Source organism: Schistocerca nitens, chromosome 11 (genome assembly GCF_023898315.1).
Source record: "Schistocerca nitens isolate TAMUIC-IGC-003100 chromosome 11, iqSchNite1.1, whole genome shotgun sequence".
Classification (NCBI taxonomy): Eukaryota; Metazoa; Arthropoda; class Insecta; order Orthoptera; family Acrididae; genus Schistocerca; species Schistocerca nitens.
The window spans coordinates 47322923-47343439 of record NC_064624.1 but is presented as its reverse complement, the minus strand read 5'-3'; the positions used below and the strand labels follow the sequence as shown (position 1 = coordinate 47343439).

The window sequence follows — 20517 nt, the reverse complement described above, 5'->3', positions numbered from 1 at the left end:
CCACGAAGAAACTAGGCACGGCAGATAACTGTCGGATTTGACTCCAAACTTCTGAGGAGGGAATGAAGGTGTTAAAAGAGCTAGTAAAGAAGTTCCTGCTTGCCTTCTTGCTATTGCAGATGACGCGATGGCATGGCACACATAACAGTTAGCCAAAGTAGGATGGTGACAGAAAACATGAAGAGCGTGTCGCCGCTCACGTATTGTGTCACGGCGTGCCTTGTTCCAAAAAGGAACTGGGGGGCGCTGGGGCAAATTGGAGATGCGAGGTATTGAATGTTCCATGGGTGTAAGAATAACTTTTGTAAAATGAGTGACCTGATCGTTGGCACTAGTAAAGTGACGGTCATCGAATGTCGCTAGAGACGAAAAAAGTGCCCAGTCAGCTTAGGCAAACTTCCAGCATCTCAGGCAATTGTGGCTGCAATCGAAGGACACATGGAAAATGGTCACTCGAGTGTGTATCAGCAAGAGTGAATCATTCAAAGTGCCGAGCTAGCTGAACAGTACCGACCAAAAGGTCCAAATGAGAGAAATTCGCCATGGAGGCAGAAAAAATGTAGGTTCCCTTGCGTTGAGGCAAACAAGATTCACTTAGTGGGAGCCTCTCGGGCAAGGACGTGGAGATCCCCAAGGTGGGTGGTGGGCACTGAAGTCCCCAACCAGCAAATAGGGAGGTGGGAGCTGACCAAGGAGATGAAGGAGATCAGCTCTTGCCATTGGTGTGGACGATGGAATGTATACGGTACAAAGAGAAAAGTTGTATCCACAAAGGGAATGACAGACAGCAACAGCTTGGAAGGAACTGTTTAAGGGGACTGGGTGATAATGGACAGTATAATGGAGAAGAATCCTAAGTCCACCACGTGCTGGAGTGCCATCAACAGAGGGGAGATCAAACTGGACTTACTGAAAATGAGGGAAAACAAAGCGATTGTGGTGCTGCAGCTTTGTTTACTGAAGACAGAAGATGACCGGCGAGTAGCATCGTAAGAGGATCGACAATTCATCCCGATTGTCTCTAATGCCGTGGATATTCCAATGGATAATTGACATAAGGTGGACAGTAAAGGGAAGAATCTTATCACGGTTGCTCTCAACTCAACGACTGCTGAGAGCCGGCAGCCGACATCATGGAACGGCATTCAGCCAAAGGCATAAGATCTTGATCCATAGGTTGTTCGGGGGCAGCTCCTGCCACCAGCGATTGGCCAGTTGATCGGCCGCCAGCACTGCGCCTTGGTGACACAGAAGACGGCCAAGGGCAGTTACCTCCAGGTGGCGCTGTAGATGAGACATGCCGTGGCAGAGAAGGAGAGGAACGTCGTTTCTTATGAGCCTTCTTAGAAAGAGGACGTTGAGATGAGGGAGGTTTCGATGGTTGTGAAGTCGGGGTACATAAAAAATCTTTGCGAGTAGGCTCTTTTTTGGAAGCCCGGGTGTCTGATTTTGGGGCTCGTGATTTAGCAGAAGCCAATGAAGGGTAAGCCGTAGAGTGAGCAGGTGATAGTGTGGAGGTTGCACAGGTGATCTTTGCACTGGCCAATCTGATGACTGTGGCACTGAAGTGAGATCACAAGAGTGTGTGGCTGCCTCCTTAGTAGACTGAGGAGATGCAAGGACAGTGCTATATTTACCTGCTGGAGGCACAATGAGCTTTCAACTGGCGAATAACTTATGAACAGCAAATGTAGTCACCTTTTCCTTCACTCTGATTTCCTGAATAAGCTGTTCATCTTTGAAAATGGGGCAATCTCTAGAGGAAGCAGTGTCATCACCCACACAGTTGATGCAACAAGGGGATGGAGGTGGACAACCATCCTCTTGGGCATCCTTGCCACATGTAATGCATTAGGCCAGATTGGAACACGACTGGCTGGTATGATTAAACCGCTGACACCGATAGCAACATGTAGAGTTGGGGATGTAAGGGCGAACTGAAATTATCTCATAGCCCGATTTAATGTTTGATGGAAGATAAACTCTGTCAAACGTCAAGAAGATAGTACAGGTTGGTACCAAGTCCTTGTCAACCCTTTTCATGACTCTATGAACAGCTGTTATGCCCTGGTAAGACAGGTAGTTTTGAATTTCCTCGTTGGACAATCCGTCAAAGTGAGCATGTATAAACCACCCCGCAGGATGAATTTTAAGTGCGGTGCACTTCCACCCGGACAGGAAAGGTGTGTAGCAGTGAAGTTCTCAGCAACTTTTGTGCCTGGAGGGCACTGACTGTTTCTAACAACGTGCTATTTCGTAATTGGGAAGAAGTCTTTATAGGACCTGCAGTTGTGTCGACACCTTTCTGAATAATGAAAGGGTTGACTGTGGAGAAGTCTTGACCTTTGTCTGTCAAGAAACTACAAGGAACCATGGCACTGATGGAAGGATTGTCCGTGGCTGAGACTCATTTAACTTTTGCTTGTGAGCAGAAATCGTAGACGTAGAGGAAACCATTGCAGAATTATCCCGCATGATTACTGGCATCTTCGATGACGCACTCCTTCCTTGTGGGGGGCCCTCTCTGAGGGCACTCCCGCATTAGGTGACTGTTCACACCACAGGTCACACCTCCAAGGAATGGACGGAGGGACCAATTCACACGTTCGGAAGGTACCAGCTCGGGTAATCACTCCTCCCTGGACCTGGCCATTACCAGGGGATATGTACGTGTCCTGTCTGTCTACCCAGAGTGGGGAAGTACACGTTACCGTCACGGACTACGCGTGGGTCAGCCTTCACAAATGCACAGGGAGGAAAGAAAGAGAAAGGGAGGAACAAAGAAAAGGAAAGAAGAGAGGTCTCAAACGCCGCAGCGGAGAAGTGGGTAAAGAGAAGAAGCAAGTAAAAGAGAAGGACAAAGGCAGGGCAGAGACTTTCTAGCATAGAAAGCAAAGAAGAGAGACTGCTCACAGTTACAAGCATCTGTCTCCGGACATAGGCACGAAACATAGAGGCAGAGGTGATGGGGGAGGGGGCAGGATGGAGGATGGGGAAGGATGTGGAAAATGAAGGTATGCAGCCCAGAAAGGAAAGAGAGCAGCACTACCTCAGGTTCCCATGCTCGCCATGCACGTATCCACAAAATAGTTGTGGAACCCCCGGGGGGGAGCTGCTGCTCAGGTGTCTACCACTATTTAATCTAAGTTACATATTTTCAAAGTAACAAATGGGGTGCACACCAGTGATTTCAGTGATAACCACATGACATGGTTTTTCAGACCACACAACCAGCAACACACTGTTCTGCACACTTGGTATGGGAGCAGCACTCCATGCAGTGGACATTATACCTGAAACTCTGGCCCCAGTGCCATGGCACCATCTTGCTCGACCTGTGATCTCTTGGAATCCATATGAAGGCCAGTATGACCTTTTGTATTTTCATGGTAAGTGGTCACCAACTACAATCCAGCCACTTTGACAACTACAGCTATGCCCTAGAACACCCTACAGTTCGCTGTTTTGGTTAAACTCCTCATATGCACACCCCTGACTACTATGGGTGGCATTCTCATTGCTGCAAAGCCCTTCTTGTGGAACAATACTACTACCATTTCACTTACTGTCCTGTCTACTTGTGATGCCAATACATCCCTTTCATTTGTTTAAAATGGCATATGAGTCTTTGTGACACTAAGTGTTGGCCTGTTAGCTGTGAATCAGCTACACTCCTTTACATACTGTCTAAGCAGTCCCTAGCATGATAGTTTGGTTTCTTGGCCTGTATGCTTGTATAATCACCACACATTTCAGTGCCTGAAGAAGCCAACATCTCGGTGCCTGAAGAATCCTTTATAACAGCAACATTTGTTTACGAACAATAAGATCAAGAGTCGGCCAGTCTCTAACATTCTGCAATTCTGTGTTGAATGTCCCCCGGTTTTTGCATAATTTCATTCCTGTGACATCTCTTGTGAGCATCTCTTTCCCTTACCAATGTCATAAATCACATTTAAAAAATTGCTATTTCTTCTTTAGATCTGCATTGACTCGAATGGTGAGGTCACACATGGCTTCATCTATGTACAGTTATTCACCAAAAGCCATACACAGAGTTTTTTTATCACTGAAAATTTTATAAGTAATACCACAGAAGCTGCCACAACATGTACAGGTTTTAGCCAAAGTAGCAGGGCTGATCTACAACACACAAATTTTATCAATCTTTTTCAAACGCCCAAAAATGTTTAGGACAAACTCAAGAATAACTATGATTCACACACAAGATAAGAACAGTCAATTTTTTTTAAAAAATTGTATTTATAAGAAGTTATTGAAAGGAGGAATATTTCTCAAAGGACCTACACTTCATCTAAATGTGAATTTTGTGCATCCATCACACACAGCCATTATACAATATAGATGATATCAACAAGGTCAGCCACCAGTCCCATTCCACTTCTATTTAAAACAGTCAGCATGTACCAGGTGATACGAAAGTCAAGTGCAGGAGTACAAGAATACTCTACAATTACGAACAGAAACAAGTTCCAGAAAACTGAAATCTGTGAGAATTCCACTGCAGTGCACCTTTTACTCTACACACTTAACAAAACACTTATTACTTGACTCCAAGCAATATATAAGAGATGTAAATACTTACAATATTCTCTGTTACATTCATTTCCAGATTTAATTCAGGATCCTTCTTGATAAAATCAGTGGACCAAGATATTCCCAGTGAGTCTTTAACACGCTGAAAGAAGTAAACAATCTGAATTATAACTGCTTGCTCACTTCTGTACATATGACACAGCACTCAATATTCCTTTCTTATGAATATCATCCAACTTTGAAGAGATTCTTATCGCTTGGGAACAGTGAGTGTCAGAATGAATCTGAATCAGTTCTAATGTCTCTGATTTTGCTTGCAGCCATTTTCTATTATTTATTTGGCATACTTTTGCTTTCTATTCCTGTCACATAATACAGAGGCACTATGGCCTGCTCTATCGGGTGGTCGTACTCCCATATACAAACTTTATATACGTGTGGGGCAAAATATCAAAATTAAACTCAGATAATATAGACTTGCAAATAATCATCCAGCTGTAAACCCATAAACAAGAGGACTTTTTGGTTATTAATCAAATAAATATGCCATTCCACACATTATCATCAAAATTAACCAAAATTACTGCTATTTACACAGTTTCTTGCTATGTCACCTTGTATTTTCAGTGACCACTGTTTAGGAAACAACACAAATTTATGTCATGTGTACTGGGGGAAAATCACAAGGAATTACATACAGCCAATGCAAGATTTCAGTAATGATGTAAATACTACAGTGAATAGTAACTGGGAACTCTAGAATATACACCCATCACATATCACAGTTCCATATCATCTGTTAGAGCACTGCGACACAGAGACATGTAACAAGATTAACAATTACTTCCAAGAGGAAGTCTTCCTTGCTCCCTTGACACCAAATATGTACTTAAGGCATTCATTACATAGAATCACAATAAAAAATTAATGCAAGCGTAAGGGTTCATAAAGATATGCTTGTCACGAGTGCAGTTAAAATACCATTCGTAATAACCTACAAGTAACACATCTAACTAGAGTCAACTGGAAGACAACGAACATTCTTGATAATAGCTGGTATCATAGGTTACAACTGTTCACCATCCATGAAAATTTAGCTTCAATGCCCCATTTTCGTGTCATGACATTCTTACTACACTTCCTGCACAATAAACTGCTTGTGTGAAAACTTACATTATGCTCATATCCATCAGCATCTTGTTTCAGTTCAGGATCTTGCTTTACCCAAACACTAGGGCTGTCAGTCTTTAATGGGTCTTCAAGAAACTGAAAAAAAAGCAAAAAAGTGAAGTGATCAAGGCTCTGAACACTATGGGACTTAACTTCTGAGATCATCAGTCCCCTAGAACTCAGAACTACTTAAACCTAACTAACCTATGGACACCACACACATCCATGCCCGAGGCAGGATTCGAACCTACGACCGTAGCGGCCGCGCAGTGATCAAGGCTTCTGTCTTGTTCCTAGGTGGACTTGTGGAGAGGTGGAGAGAGGGAGAGAAACATATCTTGTGTAGAAGCTGTCATGGCCATACCACTAATAATCACATATATTCATCAATTAGAAACAGGCAGTGAGAAAAATTGGTGCCACAATTCAAATATTTGAAACCAAAGCTTTGTTTATTCTTGAAGGCAAGCACAACAGTAAGTTATTGACACCAAAATATCAATCAAAATTATTTCTTAGATACCAAGCAGCAACCAGCATAGACAGTAATCATACATATTATGAAAGTGGATTTGTTCCACCACCTCCTAAACCACTGGTTTGACTTCAACCACACCAGGTACACATATTACTCACTATCTAGACTAAAATACTAAGAATGTAAGAAGCAGCAGCCTCCTATGGAGGTGGGCAGGATGATGTGGCAAGAGGCAGGGAAGAACAACAGACAGAGATGGAGGTTGCAGGAAAAAATGAACAGAGAGAGCATACCAGGTGGACAGAAGTGGTTCTCTGATGGAATGATTAAAAGGCACCAAACTACTAGATCATCCACCCCTTCTTCCTCAAACAGGCAGGCAGATTCTACATGACTGTTGGTAAGAGAGAGCCTACCACACACAATCCAGAGGAAGAAAACCTGAATGTCTATGAAAGGTCAATGAAACAGATACAACGAACAAAAAGAAAAATGGTAGACAGGCAAGGTGCAGCCAGAAGCAGCAGAGTGCAGAATGCAATGGGGGGACATACATCACCCAGTCCCCACCACTTACCAGAGGTATGCCAGTGCCTCAGAAAGACTAGCAACACAGATAGGGCAAGAGAAGTACAGAGACAAATGATCAATGTGAGAGGAGGGAAGAAGAGTAAAAGAGCAGGTAGGGTGAGAACCGGGCTGGTCCACCACGCCCAGACAGCCGCAGCCTGGTGTGGGCAGAGGAGGCAACAAAGTGTGCAGCTAACACCTCAATGGGTCAATAATCTTAAGTTGCCCTCCCTTAAAGAAAGTGGTAAAAGCCCTCCTCATGAATTAAACGTAAAACTAAGTCAGCCACTGAGGCATCATCTCCAACACCAGGGGGTAACAAGTTAGCGAGACTAAGATTCTGCCACAGGGTGGCTATGTTGCACTGAACAGGAAAATGTAAACCACTGTTGAATGGGAATGACGAAAGTAGGGTGGCACTGGAGGTGATGACTGTGAGTCAACCAGATACAGCCATGTGGAGCTGGCAAAGGATGGTAGAATGCTTGTGAGAGGCATGCATGGAGGACCTCCATAGATTCAGTCTCCTTATCATTGCTTGTTTGAAATCACACTGATCCATTCCATATTTCAGGTTACTAAAACTTGATGGTGTAATACCGATCAGAGTTCTGTTTCCAGACTACTAATTACCAGAGCCAGTTTACTGGTAGCTTGTTTGGGCAAGCAATCAACAAGTTCATTCCCAGGCATCCCAACATGACCCAGAGTCCAAGCAATCGTCACTGAGCATTCACATTTCTAAAGGGCATACTGGGAATATTGGTTAGCAATGAGCAATGGATGCTGACGGTAATACTGGTTGAAAGCTTTCAAACTGATGAAGAGAGTGCTGAAGAATGGAGGACCCACCAGTGCAGGAAAGGATATGCTCAAGAACACATGATATGGCTACCAATATTACAGCTTCTGGCAAGGAAGGCAGTTCAGTATGATCCGTGACAGTGTAAGCAAAGCCCTTGTGATCAGCAATCAGTATAGACTACTGCTGAACTCCAGGATGCAGCGAGGATGGAGAAAAATTGGTGGCAGAAGGCCTCAGGAGAGTCTGTGTGCTTTGGACCTCATGATGGGTCAAGGCAAAGCTGTGACCAATGGGTTCCTCACAGAGGTGTACATGAGTGGGCCCAGAGGAGATGTGGACAGAGAAATAACTGAAATTCAGAGGGGAGCAAATAATCATCTAGCTGTAAACCCATAAACAAGAGGACTTTTTGGTTATTAATCAAATAAATATGCCATTCCACACATTATCATCAAAATTAACCCAATTTCCTGTTATTTACACAGTTTCTTGCTATGTCACCTTGTATTTTCAGTGACCACTCTTTAGGAAACAATGCAAATTTATGTCATGTATACTGGGGGAAAATCACAAGGAATTACATACAGCCAATGCAAGATTTCAGTAATGATGTAAATACTGCAGTGAATACTGACTGGGAACTCTAGAATATACACCCATCTCATATCACAGTTCCACATCATCTGTTAGAGCACTGCGACACAGAGACATGTAACAAGATTAACAATTACTTCCAAGAGGAAGTCTTCCTTGCTCCCTTGACACCAAATATGTACTTAAGGCATTCATTACATAGAATCACAATAAAAAATTAATGCAAGCGTAAGGGTTCATAAAGATATGCTTGTCACGAGTGCAGTTAAAATACCATTCGTAATAACCTACAAGTAACACATCTAACTAGAGTCAACTGGAAGACAACGAACATTCTTGATAATAGCTGGTATCATAGGTTACAACTGTTCACCATCCATGAAAATTTAGCTTCAATGCCCCATTTTCGTGTCATGACATTCTTACTACACTTCCTGCACAATAAACTGTTTATGTGAAAACTTACATTATGCTCATATCCATCAGCATCTTGTTTCAGTTCAGGATCTTGCTTTACCCAAACACTAGGGCTGTCAGTCTTTAATGGGTCTTCAAGAAACTGAAAAAAAAAGCAAAAAAAGTGAAGTGATCAAGGCTCTGAACACTATGGGACTTAACTTCTGAGATCATCAGTCCCCTAGAACACAGAACTACTTAAACCCAACTAACCTACGACCGTAGCGGCCGCGCAGTGATCAAGGCTTCTGTGTCTTGTTCCTAGGTGGACTTGTGGAGAGGTGGAGAGAGGGAGAGAAACTTTCAAACATATCTTGTGTAGAAGCTGTCATGGCCATACCACTAATAATCACATATATTCATCAATTAGAAACAGGCAGTGAGAAAAATTGGTGCCACAATTCAAATATTTGAAACCAAAGCTTTGTTTATTCTTGAAGGCACGCACAACAGTAAGTTATTAACACCAAAATATTTCTTAGATACCAAGCAGCAACCAGCATAGACAGTAATCATACATATTATGAAAGTGGATTTGTTCCACCACCTCCTAAACCACTGGTTCGACTTCAACCACACCAGGTACACATATTACTCACTATCTAGACTAAAATACTAAGAACGTAAGAAGCAGCAGCCTCCTATGGAGGTGGGCAGGATGATGTGGCAAGAGGCAGGGAAGAACAACAGACAGAGATGGAGGTTGCAGGAAAAAATGAACAGAGAGAGCATACCAGGTGGACAGAAGTGGTTGTCTGATTGAATGATTAAAGGCACCAAACTACTAGATCATCCACCCCTTCTTCCTCAAACAAGCAGGCAGATTCTACATGACTGTTAGTAAGAGAGAGCCTACCACACACAATCCAGAGGAAGAAAACCTGAATGTCTATGAAAGGTCAATGAAACAGATACAACGAACAAAAAGAAAAATGGTAGACAGGCAAGGTGCAGCCAGAAGCAGCAGAGTGCAGAATGCAATGGGGGGACATACATCCCCCAGTCCCCACCACTTACCAGAGGTACGCCAGTGCCTTTAGAAAGACTAGGAACACAGATAGGGCAAGAGAAGTACAGAGAAAAATGATCAATGTGAGAGGAGGGAAGAAGAGTAAAAGAGTAGGTAGGGTGAGAACGGGCTGGTCCACCACGCCCAGACAGCCGCAGCCTGGTGTGGGCAGAGGAGGCAACAAAGTGTGCAGCTAACCCCTCAATGGGTCAGTAATCTTAAGTTGCCCTCCCTTAAAGAAAGTGGTAAAAGCCCTCCTCATGAATTAAACGTAAAACTAAGTCAGCCACTGAGGCATCATCTCCAACACCAGGGGGTAACGAGTCAGGGAGACTAAGATTCTGCCACAGGGTGGCTATGTTGCACTGAACAGGAAAATGTAAACCACTGTTGAATGGGAATGACGAAAGTGGGGTGGCACTGGAGGTGATGACTGTGAGTCAACCAGATACAGCCGATGTGGAGCTGGCAAAGGATGGTAGAATGCTTGTGAGAGGCATGCATGGAGGACCTCCATAGATTCAGTCTCCTTATCATTGCTTGTTTGAAATCACACTGATCCATTCCATATTTCAGGTTACTAAAACTTGATGGTGTAATACCGATCAGAGTTCTGTTTCCAGACTACTAATTACCAGAGCCAGTTTACTGGTAGCTTGTTTGGGCAAGCAATCAACAAGTTCATTCCCAGGCATCCCAACATGACCCAGAGTCCAAGCAATCGTCACTGAGCATTCACATTTCTAAAGGGCATACTGGGAATATTGGTTAGCAATGAGCAATGGATGCTGACGGTAATACTGGTTGAAAGCTTTCAAACTGATGAAGAGAGTGCTGAAGAATGGAGGACCCACCAGTGCAGGAAAGGGTATGCTCAAGAACACATGATATGGCTACCAATATTACAGCTTCTGGCAAGGAAGGCAGTTCAGTATGATCCGTGACAGTGTAAGCAAAGCCCTTGTGATCAGCAATCAGTATAGACTACTGCTGAACTCCAGGATGCAGCGAGGATGGAGAAAAATTGGTGGCAGAGGGCCTCAGGAGAGAGAGTGTCTCTTGGACCTCATGATGGGTCAAGGCAAAGCTGTGACCAATGGGTTCCTCACAGAGGTGTACATGAGTGGGCCCAGAGGAGATGTGGACGGAGAATAACTGAAATTCAGAGGGGAGGGACAGGGTGTGGACTGCGATCAAAATCCCTGATCTGAGCCACCATTGTGGTGTGTTTGGAAAGAGGGGATGATAGTTTGGATGCTTAGGAGAGTTGCAAACATAGGTAGCATAACTGAGAAGCTGTGGTTGGCACATGATACACAATGAATGGACCCCAGTCTCCATGAGTAATCTGTTTCAGGACTAGTTAGAAGGCTCCTGTTGCAAATCAGACCCGACAGTGGTGCATCAGATCCTGTATCCGAAATGCTGAGAATGATGCTGAACCATATGCCAGACTCCCATAACCAAGACAGGGTAGTGCACTATGCACCCCTGCTGGTGTTACTCAGGTGACAGTGTACTGAGGTGAAGCAAGCACTTTCACTTACACTGCAAAATACTGGGAATTCATGTCAACTAAGAATTGAAGACCAGTCCTAAAAAGAATTAAGTTCCTGCCACATTGAGTAGTTTGTCATCAAGAAAGTTCTGGTTGTGGATGAACCATACGATGTTGACAGAAAACTATTACATGGGTCTTGGCAGCTAAAAACAAAAATCCATGGGTGAGTGCCCATGAAGGTGTCTTTCAAATGGCGCCTTGCTGTCTACATTCAGCGACACGCACACTAGAGAAGCAATAGTAAGAGACAGAAACAGTCAGTGTACAAGGATGGTGACACTGATGACCTCACAGCTGGAGGTGACCATTGATGGCTTTTAGAAAGACAAGGACACTCAGTACAGAGCCCTGCAGGACTCCATTATCTTTGATATGGGGAGTGTTGAGGGAAGCACCAACTAGAACGCAGAATATTCACTGTGACAGGAAATTCTAGATAAAAACTGGGAATGGATCCCACAGACTCCACTCGTGTAAGACAGCAATGATATGGTATCACTTCCTGGTGGCACAGAGCTTTTACAGGTTGAAGAAGACGGCTATAATGTATTGACATTGGGCAAAAGCTGATTGGCTGGCAGACTCCAGGCAAACCAGATTACCAGTAGTGGAACAGCCTTGGCGAAAATCACAGTGGGATGCAGTTAGAAGATCCTGAGACTGAAGGAACCACACAGCTGCCAGCTCGTTGAGCATTCAAGTAATTTACGGAGAACATTGGTGAAACTTACTGGGCGATAACTGCTCTACTCTAATTACCCAGTTTCAGCAATGTGACAATGATGCTTTCGAATTGTTGCAATGGGAACTGGCCCTCACTCCAGATACAGTTACAGATGGCAAGGATATGATGCTGACAATCTACTCATAGCTGCTTGGTCATTTGGTTGTGGACGTGACCTGGCTCTGGGACTGTATCAGGGCAGAGGGCTAAGACACTGATGAATTCCCACTCAATGAATGGAGCTTTATACAGCTCTAGGTGGCATGTAGTAAAAGATAATTGCTTTTGCTCCATCCATTGCTTGAGAACACGAAAGACAGGTTGATAATTCTCAGATGCTGAGACTCAAGCATCTGCAGAGCAAAATGTTCGGCAATGGTGTCTGGGTCAGTGAAGACAGTGCAATTTCAAGGCAATAGCAGATATGCCCTACTAGTGTCTGGTATATGTTGACATGTCTCATCTTAGGTCAAACCTGCGAAGGAGAGGTATATGGTTCGATGGTTGAAACATGCTACTACCAGTGTAATTGTTTACATGATTTCATCAGGTGGCAGACCTGGGCATGAAGCCACTTAAAGTAAATAAGATGCTCCATTGATCAGTGCCACTTATGGTGCTGGAGCCTGCCTACTGTCTCTAATGGCCTTTGCAATCTCTGATGACCACCAAGGTACTCTCTTGTCAGAACAGGCCTGAGGAACAGAGGATTGCTAAATCAGCTGCCAAATGAATGGCTTGAATTATATTCTGGACTGCCTTGTTGATGTCTCCATGCGGCAGGGAGTCAAGGCCAACAGCAAAGGAAAAAGCATTCCCATCAGCAATGTTGAGAGCTCATGTGGGCATTCATCCAGGGTAGTGATGCTGATGTAGGGACAGGAATATTGTGGATGGTCACTTCCACACAGGTCATCATGAACTCCCCAGTGGATGGATGGGAGAAGCCAAGGGCAGCACATGAAAAGGTTAATGGCCGAGAAAACTCTGTGTGCCATGCTGAAGTGTGGCGGTACCAGTATTTAAGAGGCAAAGTTAAAGTAGTTGTGCCAATAAGTTTACAAGGTTCTTACGATGACCAATGATCATGGTTAAAACCCACAAAGGGTTGTATGTACTGAAACTGTAAAACGTTACGAAAGATGGGGTGGGGGGGGGTGGGGTGGGGGGGGGGGGGAGAGAGCTGAGAAACCAACACAACCAGTATGTCAAGAGATGCTTTATCATCAGGAGGGAGGTAAACACTGCAGACAGTACTATGCTGAAATGCACTTACCTGAGCAGCCACAGCCTCCAAAGGTGTATCAAGGGGCTGAAGTTTGCTATACAGTGTATCCAGAACATATGTGCACACTCCAGTTCCATTGTGTGGTGCAAACTGGGGCCTCAGGGGTTTCTGGATTCCTGTATTGGCCACAGGAGTTGAACCGGTGAGATTTGCCAGTGTGAGGGTCCCCTGGAAGCTTCTCCTCCTTGAAGCACTTTTCTTGTCTTTTCTATCCTTAGACAAGTTTGATGATGCCAAGGGCTTCTCAGAATCAGTTTCATGTAAAGATTATGATCATAAAGCAGTGCAACCAACAGCCAGTGGCTCCTTCAGCCACTTGCTGTTGTCCAGTTTTAGACCAGTGGAACCCAGGGAAGGATGTGTCCCCAAGGACCACATCTGGCAAAAGAAGCAAGAAGAAACTTATTTGTCTGACGCTGGGAGGTGGGGACAAATGTCCCTGGTGATTGGGAAGCTATCAATCCCAAAGCAGGTGTGGAGAAAGCAGTAAAAGGGGAGCCCCCAAACCATCAGGGGGGCAGGGGTGGTTGAGTGGCCCTGAGGGCACAATACAAAAAGAGTAACAGAAATGTCTTTGTAGCTGTAGCATATGACATTACGTACATGCTGAGGGCAACTGTTTGCACTTCCTTTTGGCCTCTTTGCCAGTATGCTTGTCCTGAGTCTTGTACCTTCTTCATTCTCTAGAAAACAGTGTAATCTGGTCAGCAAGGAGTGTGGTGCTTTCCACAGTGGACACAGTGTAATCTGGTGAGCAGGGAGTGTGGTGCTTTCCACAGTGGAGACATATAGGGAGAGAGGCATGCACGACATTTGCAAGTGATACTCATGCACAATCTCTACAGATGAAGTTAGTGCTGCAATGCAGAGACGTGCCCAAATTCCTGAAACTTTAAGCACCACATGGGGGGGAGACCTAAAATTTCACATCACATCAGTATACATCGCCTCGACCTTCTGAGTCACTGAATCACCCTAAAAGGCCCTTGGGGAGGGGAGGGGACATGGACAGAGAATGGAGTGAAAGGTAACGGACGTCAAGGAGGTTAGAACTGGAGTAAATGAATACCCAGGTGAAGCCAAGATGTCTACTACTTTTCCTTAAATAAAAGTTTCTTCATTCTGAAAAACAGTGCCATATCATTATTGTACAAAATAGAAAATATGTAAGATATCGTAACAACTTTCTGCTTCTCGCCAGTGTCACAGTGATGTGAATTATGGATGCTATGAAGGTTATAAATTTATTTATTTCACAATGAAATTAATTGTAAATTTGACCTAAATCTCTACAAATAAAAATAAATGTAATCGTTTTGCTTGCACCACTAGCAATCCATCAGAAGTCATGGAAAACAACTCACATATATGCCATCTGGACACCCATGGTCGTTGTCCTAGGAACCCAAAACTAGAGAGAAAATTTCTGCGATGATGAACAGGCACAACAAATGGCCTTTGAGGTAAAAAGCAGTGACCACTTGGTTTATTGTTTTATGTGCAGTAGAATACAAATTCACAGCTGGTTTACTCTCCACCACTTTTCCTAGTCAAATGGTGTAATGATGCAGCCACACACTTGGTACAATTATAGCTGTCAGTGAACATCTATGCTCGCCACCAAAGTTAAGTTTACAGCAACTGCTCTCTTGTTACATCCATATTTGTTCTTCCATGATTTTTCTCAAATCTCCTACCTGATTGGACTTTCTCTGCATCCACCAATCTAGTATCACAAATTTATCCCTACAAAATCAGTGGCATAACAAATTTATTTTTTGGTCCACTCAACTGAAAGATTCTCATGGTGTTTGCGTGAAAAAAAGCTAATTGAATGGTACAATGTGTGCGGAACAAATACAGCACTTCTGCACTAGCAGTATTAGCAGGTGCATAAATATATTTGTGTTCATAATTTCCTTTTACTGTGTCCTGTGTGGAAACCAATATTGTAAGCCCGCACAATATTGTAAGCTTTCCTCTATCTGTATTTAGCTTTTTCTTGTTTGTGGGAATGTGATAGCATTGCCCTCATTTACTAATTTTGTCATTCATCTTCAACCTGCTGTAGCTGCCACTGCCATGTGACTTAGACAAGCACCAAGCACCTGCTGAAAACTTAGCTTTGGGGGGGGGGGGGGGGGGGAGATCACCAGTGTGACCTACAAGTGGCCAAAGGTACATTTGACATTCTGGCAGCAAATGTTCTCAAAACAACTGAGCCACATATATATGAGAAGCAGAGTCACTGCCAGGTACTCAGTTTGAAAGCTACAATCTTCAAGATATCTTGGAAGTGATAAAAAGTGAACAACTGCACTACTGGCTATTACCACGGACTTCAGTCAGTATTGTGCTTAGTGATATTAGAAACATGGGGGCATGGACGAATGTGTTTTAGTGTTAAGTGTACCAGTGTTGCATTTTTCAGTGCGAATAAAGTGTTTATTTGAGAATAATTGACATCTAATTTACCTACATCGTAACAATATAATAAAATGGATCGGTATGTAATAAAGGAAAAAAGTAGAGACATCTGATGATTCTGGTCACCATTCAGCCACAAGAATACCACTAGATGTAAAGATGGAGCCCAGCACTTCTTCAAAACTTCCATAACAAAGTTCATCGATTGATTCCTTGAATCCTATGGATATTAGCAATTATTTGGATATATTATCACCAGCAAATATTAGTGATGATATAAAACACAAGCTTCTCACAGCCCCAAGGAAACCTGGAAAAGGTTATGTCTTTCGTACTTCTGAGCACAGCAAGAGAGGTCGGGTTCATTTTGAACAATATCCAGGGCTGGTGTTCGTACAAGTTAAAAAGGAACTACTCTACATTAAGTGTTCAATTTTTGTGAATAATAAAATGGCTGGAGGAAAGAAATCCACTATCGCCAAGAAACCTGTGACTGAACCGCTAACAAAGTTTGCCAAACTTGATGAAGATGGTGACCTTGAGACTCACTCTCAGCTCAAGTACCACACTGAAGTGTCAACAGGTGCAAAATAATTTTTGGAAACATGAAGCAAACTTGAGGTCATAAATCAATTGTGAAGACAGATAATGGAAAGCATTAGGGAAAACAGCGACAGTCTTGTACCTATAATAAAAATGACTATATTTAATGGAAAGAAAAATATTACCCTGCGGGAGCATGCAGATGATGGGAGAGAGCTCTTCTAAGATTTAGAATAGACACTGGAGACTTGCAACTAAAACATCACCTTGAAACCACTAAAGCAAATGCCACTTACATAAAACAATGTATAACAAACTTATTTCATGCTGTGAAACAGAGATGTTATCGAGATTACTGGAGGAAATCAAAGATTCTCATTATAACAGCATAATCTTCAATGAGACTACAGACATAGCGCACATCGCCCAACTGAGTTTAGCTGCAAGATATGTTGATGGTGACGGCAAATAACACGAAAGATTTTTTAGTTTCATTGACATCAATGACGACAAGGATTGTAGTGGAAACATTGATGATGAACCTCAAGAGTGTCAAGATGAAGAGCATAGTGTTACTGGTGAAGTATTAGGTACCCACGATTCTAATGAGAATGGAAAGCCTTCTCTGTACCTGGAGAACTGAGTGGGTATAAGCTGTGATGGTTGCTCAGTTAATACATCAGAATTGAAAGGAACTGTGGCTACAATAATAAAGAAAGCTATCAACATGTAAGTAGCACCATATTGAAGTCATCAGGTCAACCTCACTGTCTCTCGCAGTTGGAAAGTTACAAGTGTGAGAAACTCACTTGGTACTATTGAAGAAGTAGTATCATTCTTTACAGTGTCTAGCAAGTGGTTTGCAACCTTGTGGAGTCACCTATAACACTCCCTCCAGTCACACTGTCAAACGAGATGGGTTGAGCGACATGATGCTGTTTTTCAATTCGCAGCTTATCTCCGAACACTTTGCGAAGTTCTTCAAGAAATACAGTGTTGAAGGGATAGAACAACAGCTGCCAAAACCAATATTTTCCTTTGAGCTCTCTCTAATTGAGTTTCTTATCGCTCTGTTTCCACTGACATTATGTGCATAACAGATCTAGTCAGCAAAATCTTACAAGTCTCTATCTTGGATGTCGCAATGGCAAAGGCAAAATTAGATTTGACGTTCAGTGCGTATGACAGCATGAGAGCTAATGCTGATATCCACTTTGCTAGTATTGTTTAAGAGGCAAAAGCAGTTATGGATGAGTTAAACGTGGAGATGAGTGTTCCTTGTCTTACAGGCAGACAAAGACACAGGGAAAACTGCGATCATAATTATGATGCTATGGCATATTGGGAAAAAACGTTTCATTCCAACAGTGGACCATGTTACAACAAGAATGAGAGAATGTTTTGCTGAAGAAAATATTTATCATTTAAAATTCAGCATACTTTTGTGTTCACAACTACTGAAACATGATGGTAATGATCTGGTGCACAAACTGAATCAGTGCTTAACTAAACTACCATTCTTCGAAGAAGAGTCACACCTTGTGATTAAAAAGAGGCTAATGAGACAGATTCTTCAATACAAGAAAACGAGCATAAACACCCTTAATGATTGTGATTCTGTTATGCAAGCATTGTCTCTGTGACCTAAGATCTGACTATCCTACTTTGCACATGCTGTACAAAATATTTGCCTGTCAACCTACATCTGTTGCTACAGTAGAAATAAGTTTTTCGACTTTGTAGAGTACAAAGACATGGCAGAGCTCAAAAATGAAGGAGGATCAACTTATTGGCTTAGCTCTGTTGGGCACTCACCCTGACACTGATTGTTGTACTGACAATGTAATTAACCAATTTACCAGGAAGGATAGGTGCACAGAATTGATCATTTAAGGATGAGAACCACAGTTGTAACTTCTTTGTACCATACAATCACATTGCCTTGTATATGTGTATAACCAGTTTAAATAGAACTTTCTTAAACTTTCCATGTGACTTAATAAAAAATAATCACAGTAAAAGTAAAGGTAGCTCAAGATATCTTTAGTGCCACCTCCTTCAAGTTTTTCTGTATCTGCCACTGTCTCATATGAGATCTGGTGAAAGTTCTATTGGCCAGCTCAGAACTGTAGCTCGTTTGCAACAAATAAATCTGTTGGTTGGACTCAGAGGATATCCTAGGCTTACTTTTTGGCTGTTGGCTGAAGAGGCAATGAACATTTCTTAGTGAAGCAGAACATCTTTTAATTTGGAGAGTCTAGCTGCAGATCAACTATCACCTAATTTGGAGGAGAGCTTAAGGCTCAGATCAAAGCTTTTATTAGTTTCGCAATCTCCACTGTGTATTCTGTGGAAAATGGTATGGTAGTTAAGTAGCAGCAATGAGTACATTTCAGAGATGTAATCTCATGTTTACAAAACTGTAATGTGTGGATTTGTGCAGTCTATTGCACAGTCGTCTTTTGTTTGTTTTGAATGGCCAGCAACTGCTTGTCACTGAGCTTCAAACTGCAGTATGTAACACACCAGCAGAGCACTGTACGGGATGCACAATTACCTACTGAAAGAAATGCTTATTTTATTCACACCAGTAGAAGATACTAGGTATCAATAGTCAATAACTTAATGTTCCCAGTATGCATTGTTGCTGCTTCCAGATGCAGTTTTAACTGTAATGGCACAGTGAGAGGAGGAATATTGCACTGGCTGAATGTTTGTCCCAATTGTTGTGGGTTAAGCCCAGCAAGCAAAATTATACCATATTGTGACAATGTTTTTACCAAGAAATGATCATAAATATGGAATGCCAATATTACACATTGATGTCCACAACACTACCAAAGGATTGCAGTAAAGAAAACATGTTCTGATTGTTGGAACAGGATATGACGATACATCGAAATGTCTGAAAGAACAGACACCACATATAATTAAGGTGATGTCCGCCAGTAATCCTTTCAATGTAGATGCACACCACACTTGAACTCTTACAGGAACCAGTGAGACACCATGTGTAATGAGGATCATGAGCATGAGAACTGCATCAGTGGTGTATGAATATGCTGAGAATTAGGTCTGACAGAAAGCATGCAAGAGTAGTCCATGCAGATGTGATGACCACTGTGTCCAGATGGCATAGTCGTCAGTGCATCTGGCTAGTCAGCATGAGACGCGTTCAAATCCCAGTCTAGCACAAATTTTCAGCCCTCCCCATTGATGTAAATTAATGCCCACAGGCTTCCTTTGTTCCCTGAGTCATTGCGGCTGCAGAATCATAATACTGTCTGTCCCCTTGGATATGTCCAAAAAAATAGACAACACATGCATATTTGATGTGTCAAGATTAGATATGAATAAAAATTTATTTTGCAGTGATAGTGACTCCTTCCATTTATGTTTAACCAAAAATATGTAACTTTACTTCAGGCTAAATTTCACAACCTTGTTTAGTCAAAAATCTCTGCTCCTTGAATGTAGCATTATTGAGCAGCCAAATTCTGGCTGAAACAACACCCATAGCAGTCAAAACCAATTAGCATGTATGCATTAGCTTACCATTATCTAAAACAAAGATTAATTTGGTACATTATTCGACTGCTAACAAGGACGTAATTTAATTGGGGTTGTTTCAGAATCAAGTTACATATGAAGGACTTATTTCAATAGTAGTACAAGTCCATTTTTGTTCATCTTGAGATACAGAGTCCTGAAGTTAAATGAGTGCTGAAAAATCTGCAGTTGAGATACCAGAAATATTCAAGCATATGGCTTCTTGCTAGAGATGAACCTTTCTTTCTGTTTGTTTGGATCATTAATTTCGGAAGCATTATAGGCAGAAAAGTGGAGGTAATGGACTTGTACCACTATTGAAATAACCCCTTCATCTCTCTCTCTCTCTCTCTCTCTCTCTCTCTCTCTCTCTCTCATTTTCTGATTACATTCCTTCCATGTTTTTGTAGTCAAGAGGTGCATCATAATATTTTAGTAACTTTAAAGTGTATTTGCAGTCTGTTGCACAGCTCTCAATTCTTTTGAATGAACAACTACACAGCACAGTAATGCATTAGCCTCTGGTGAAACATCAGAGCAGTAGAAAGTTAGCAAGTTATATATTGCTTTCTCTGTGTGTTTTACAGTTAATTCTTGAACAGTAGTACTGGAATGGATATAACGTGTGCACGCCTTGTGCAGATGGAGAAGCTGGCCTCAGTTCACAAACAGCTGAAGGTGCTTTTTGCCACGTTCAGCAGAGTTCAGGCTGCTGCCTATTGTAGTAGCGGTGGCCGAGAATCTGGCTCATCACATGGGGATGCCTAAGGAGTCACCTATTTTGCC

General features: G+C 42.5%; 1 protein-coding gene across 1 annotated transcript in view; it reads right to left on the bottom strand.

Moving 5' to 3' along the window:
• Positions 1-20517, bottom strand: part of LOC126212598 (zinc finger protein 431-like) — a 115907-nt gene that overhangs the window by 70446 nt on the left and 24944 nt on the right. Inside the window, exons 3-4 of the mRNA XM_049940026.1 lie at positions 8641-8733; positions 4607-4699 (exon numbers count right to left, since the gene is read on the bottom strand). Coding sequence (XP_049795983.1) covers positions 4607-4699; positions 8641-8733 — 186 coding nt within the window. The remainder of the gene's footprint in view (positions 1-4606; positions 4700-8640; positions 8734-20517) is intronic.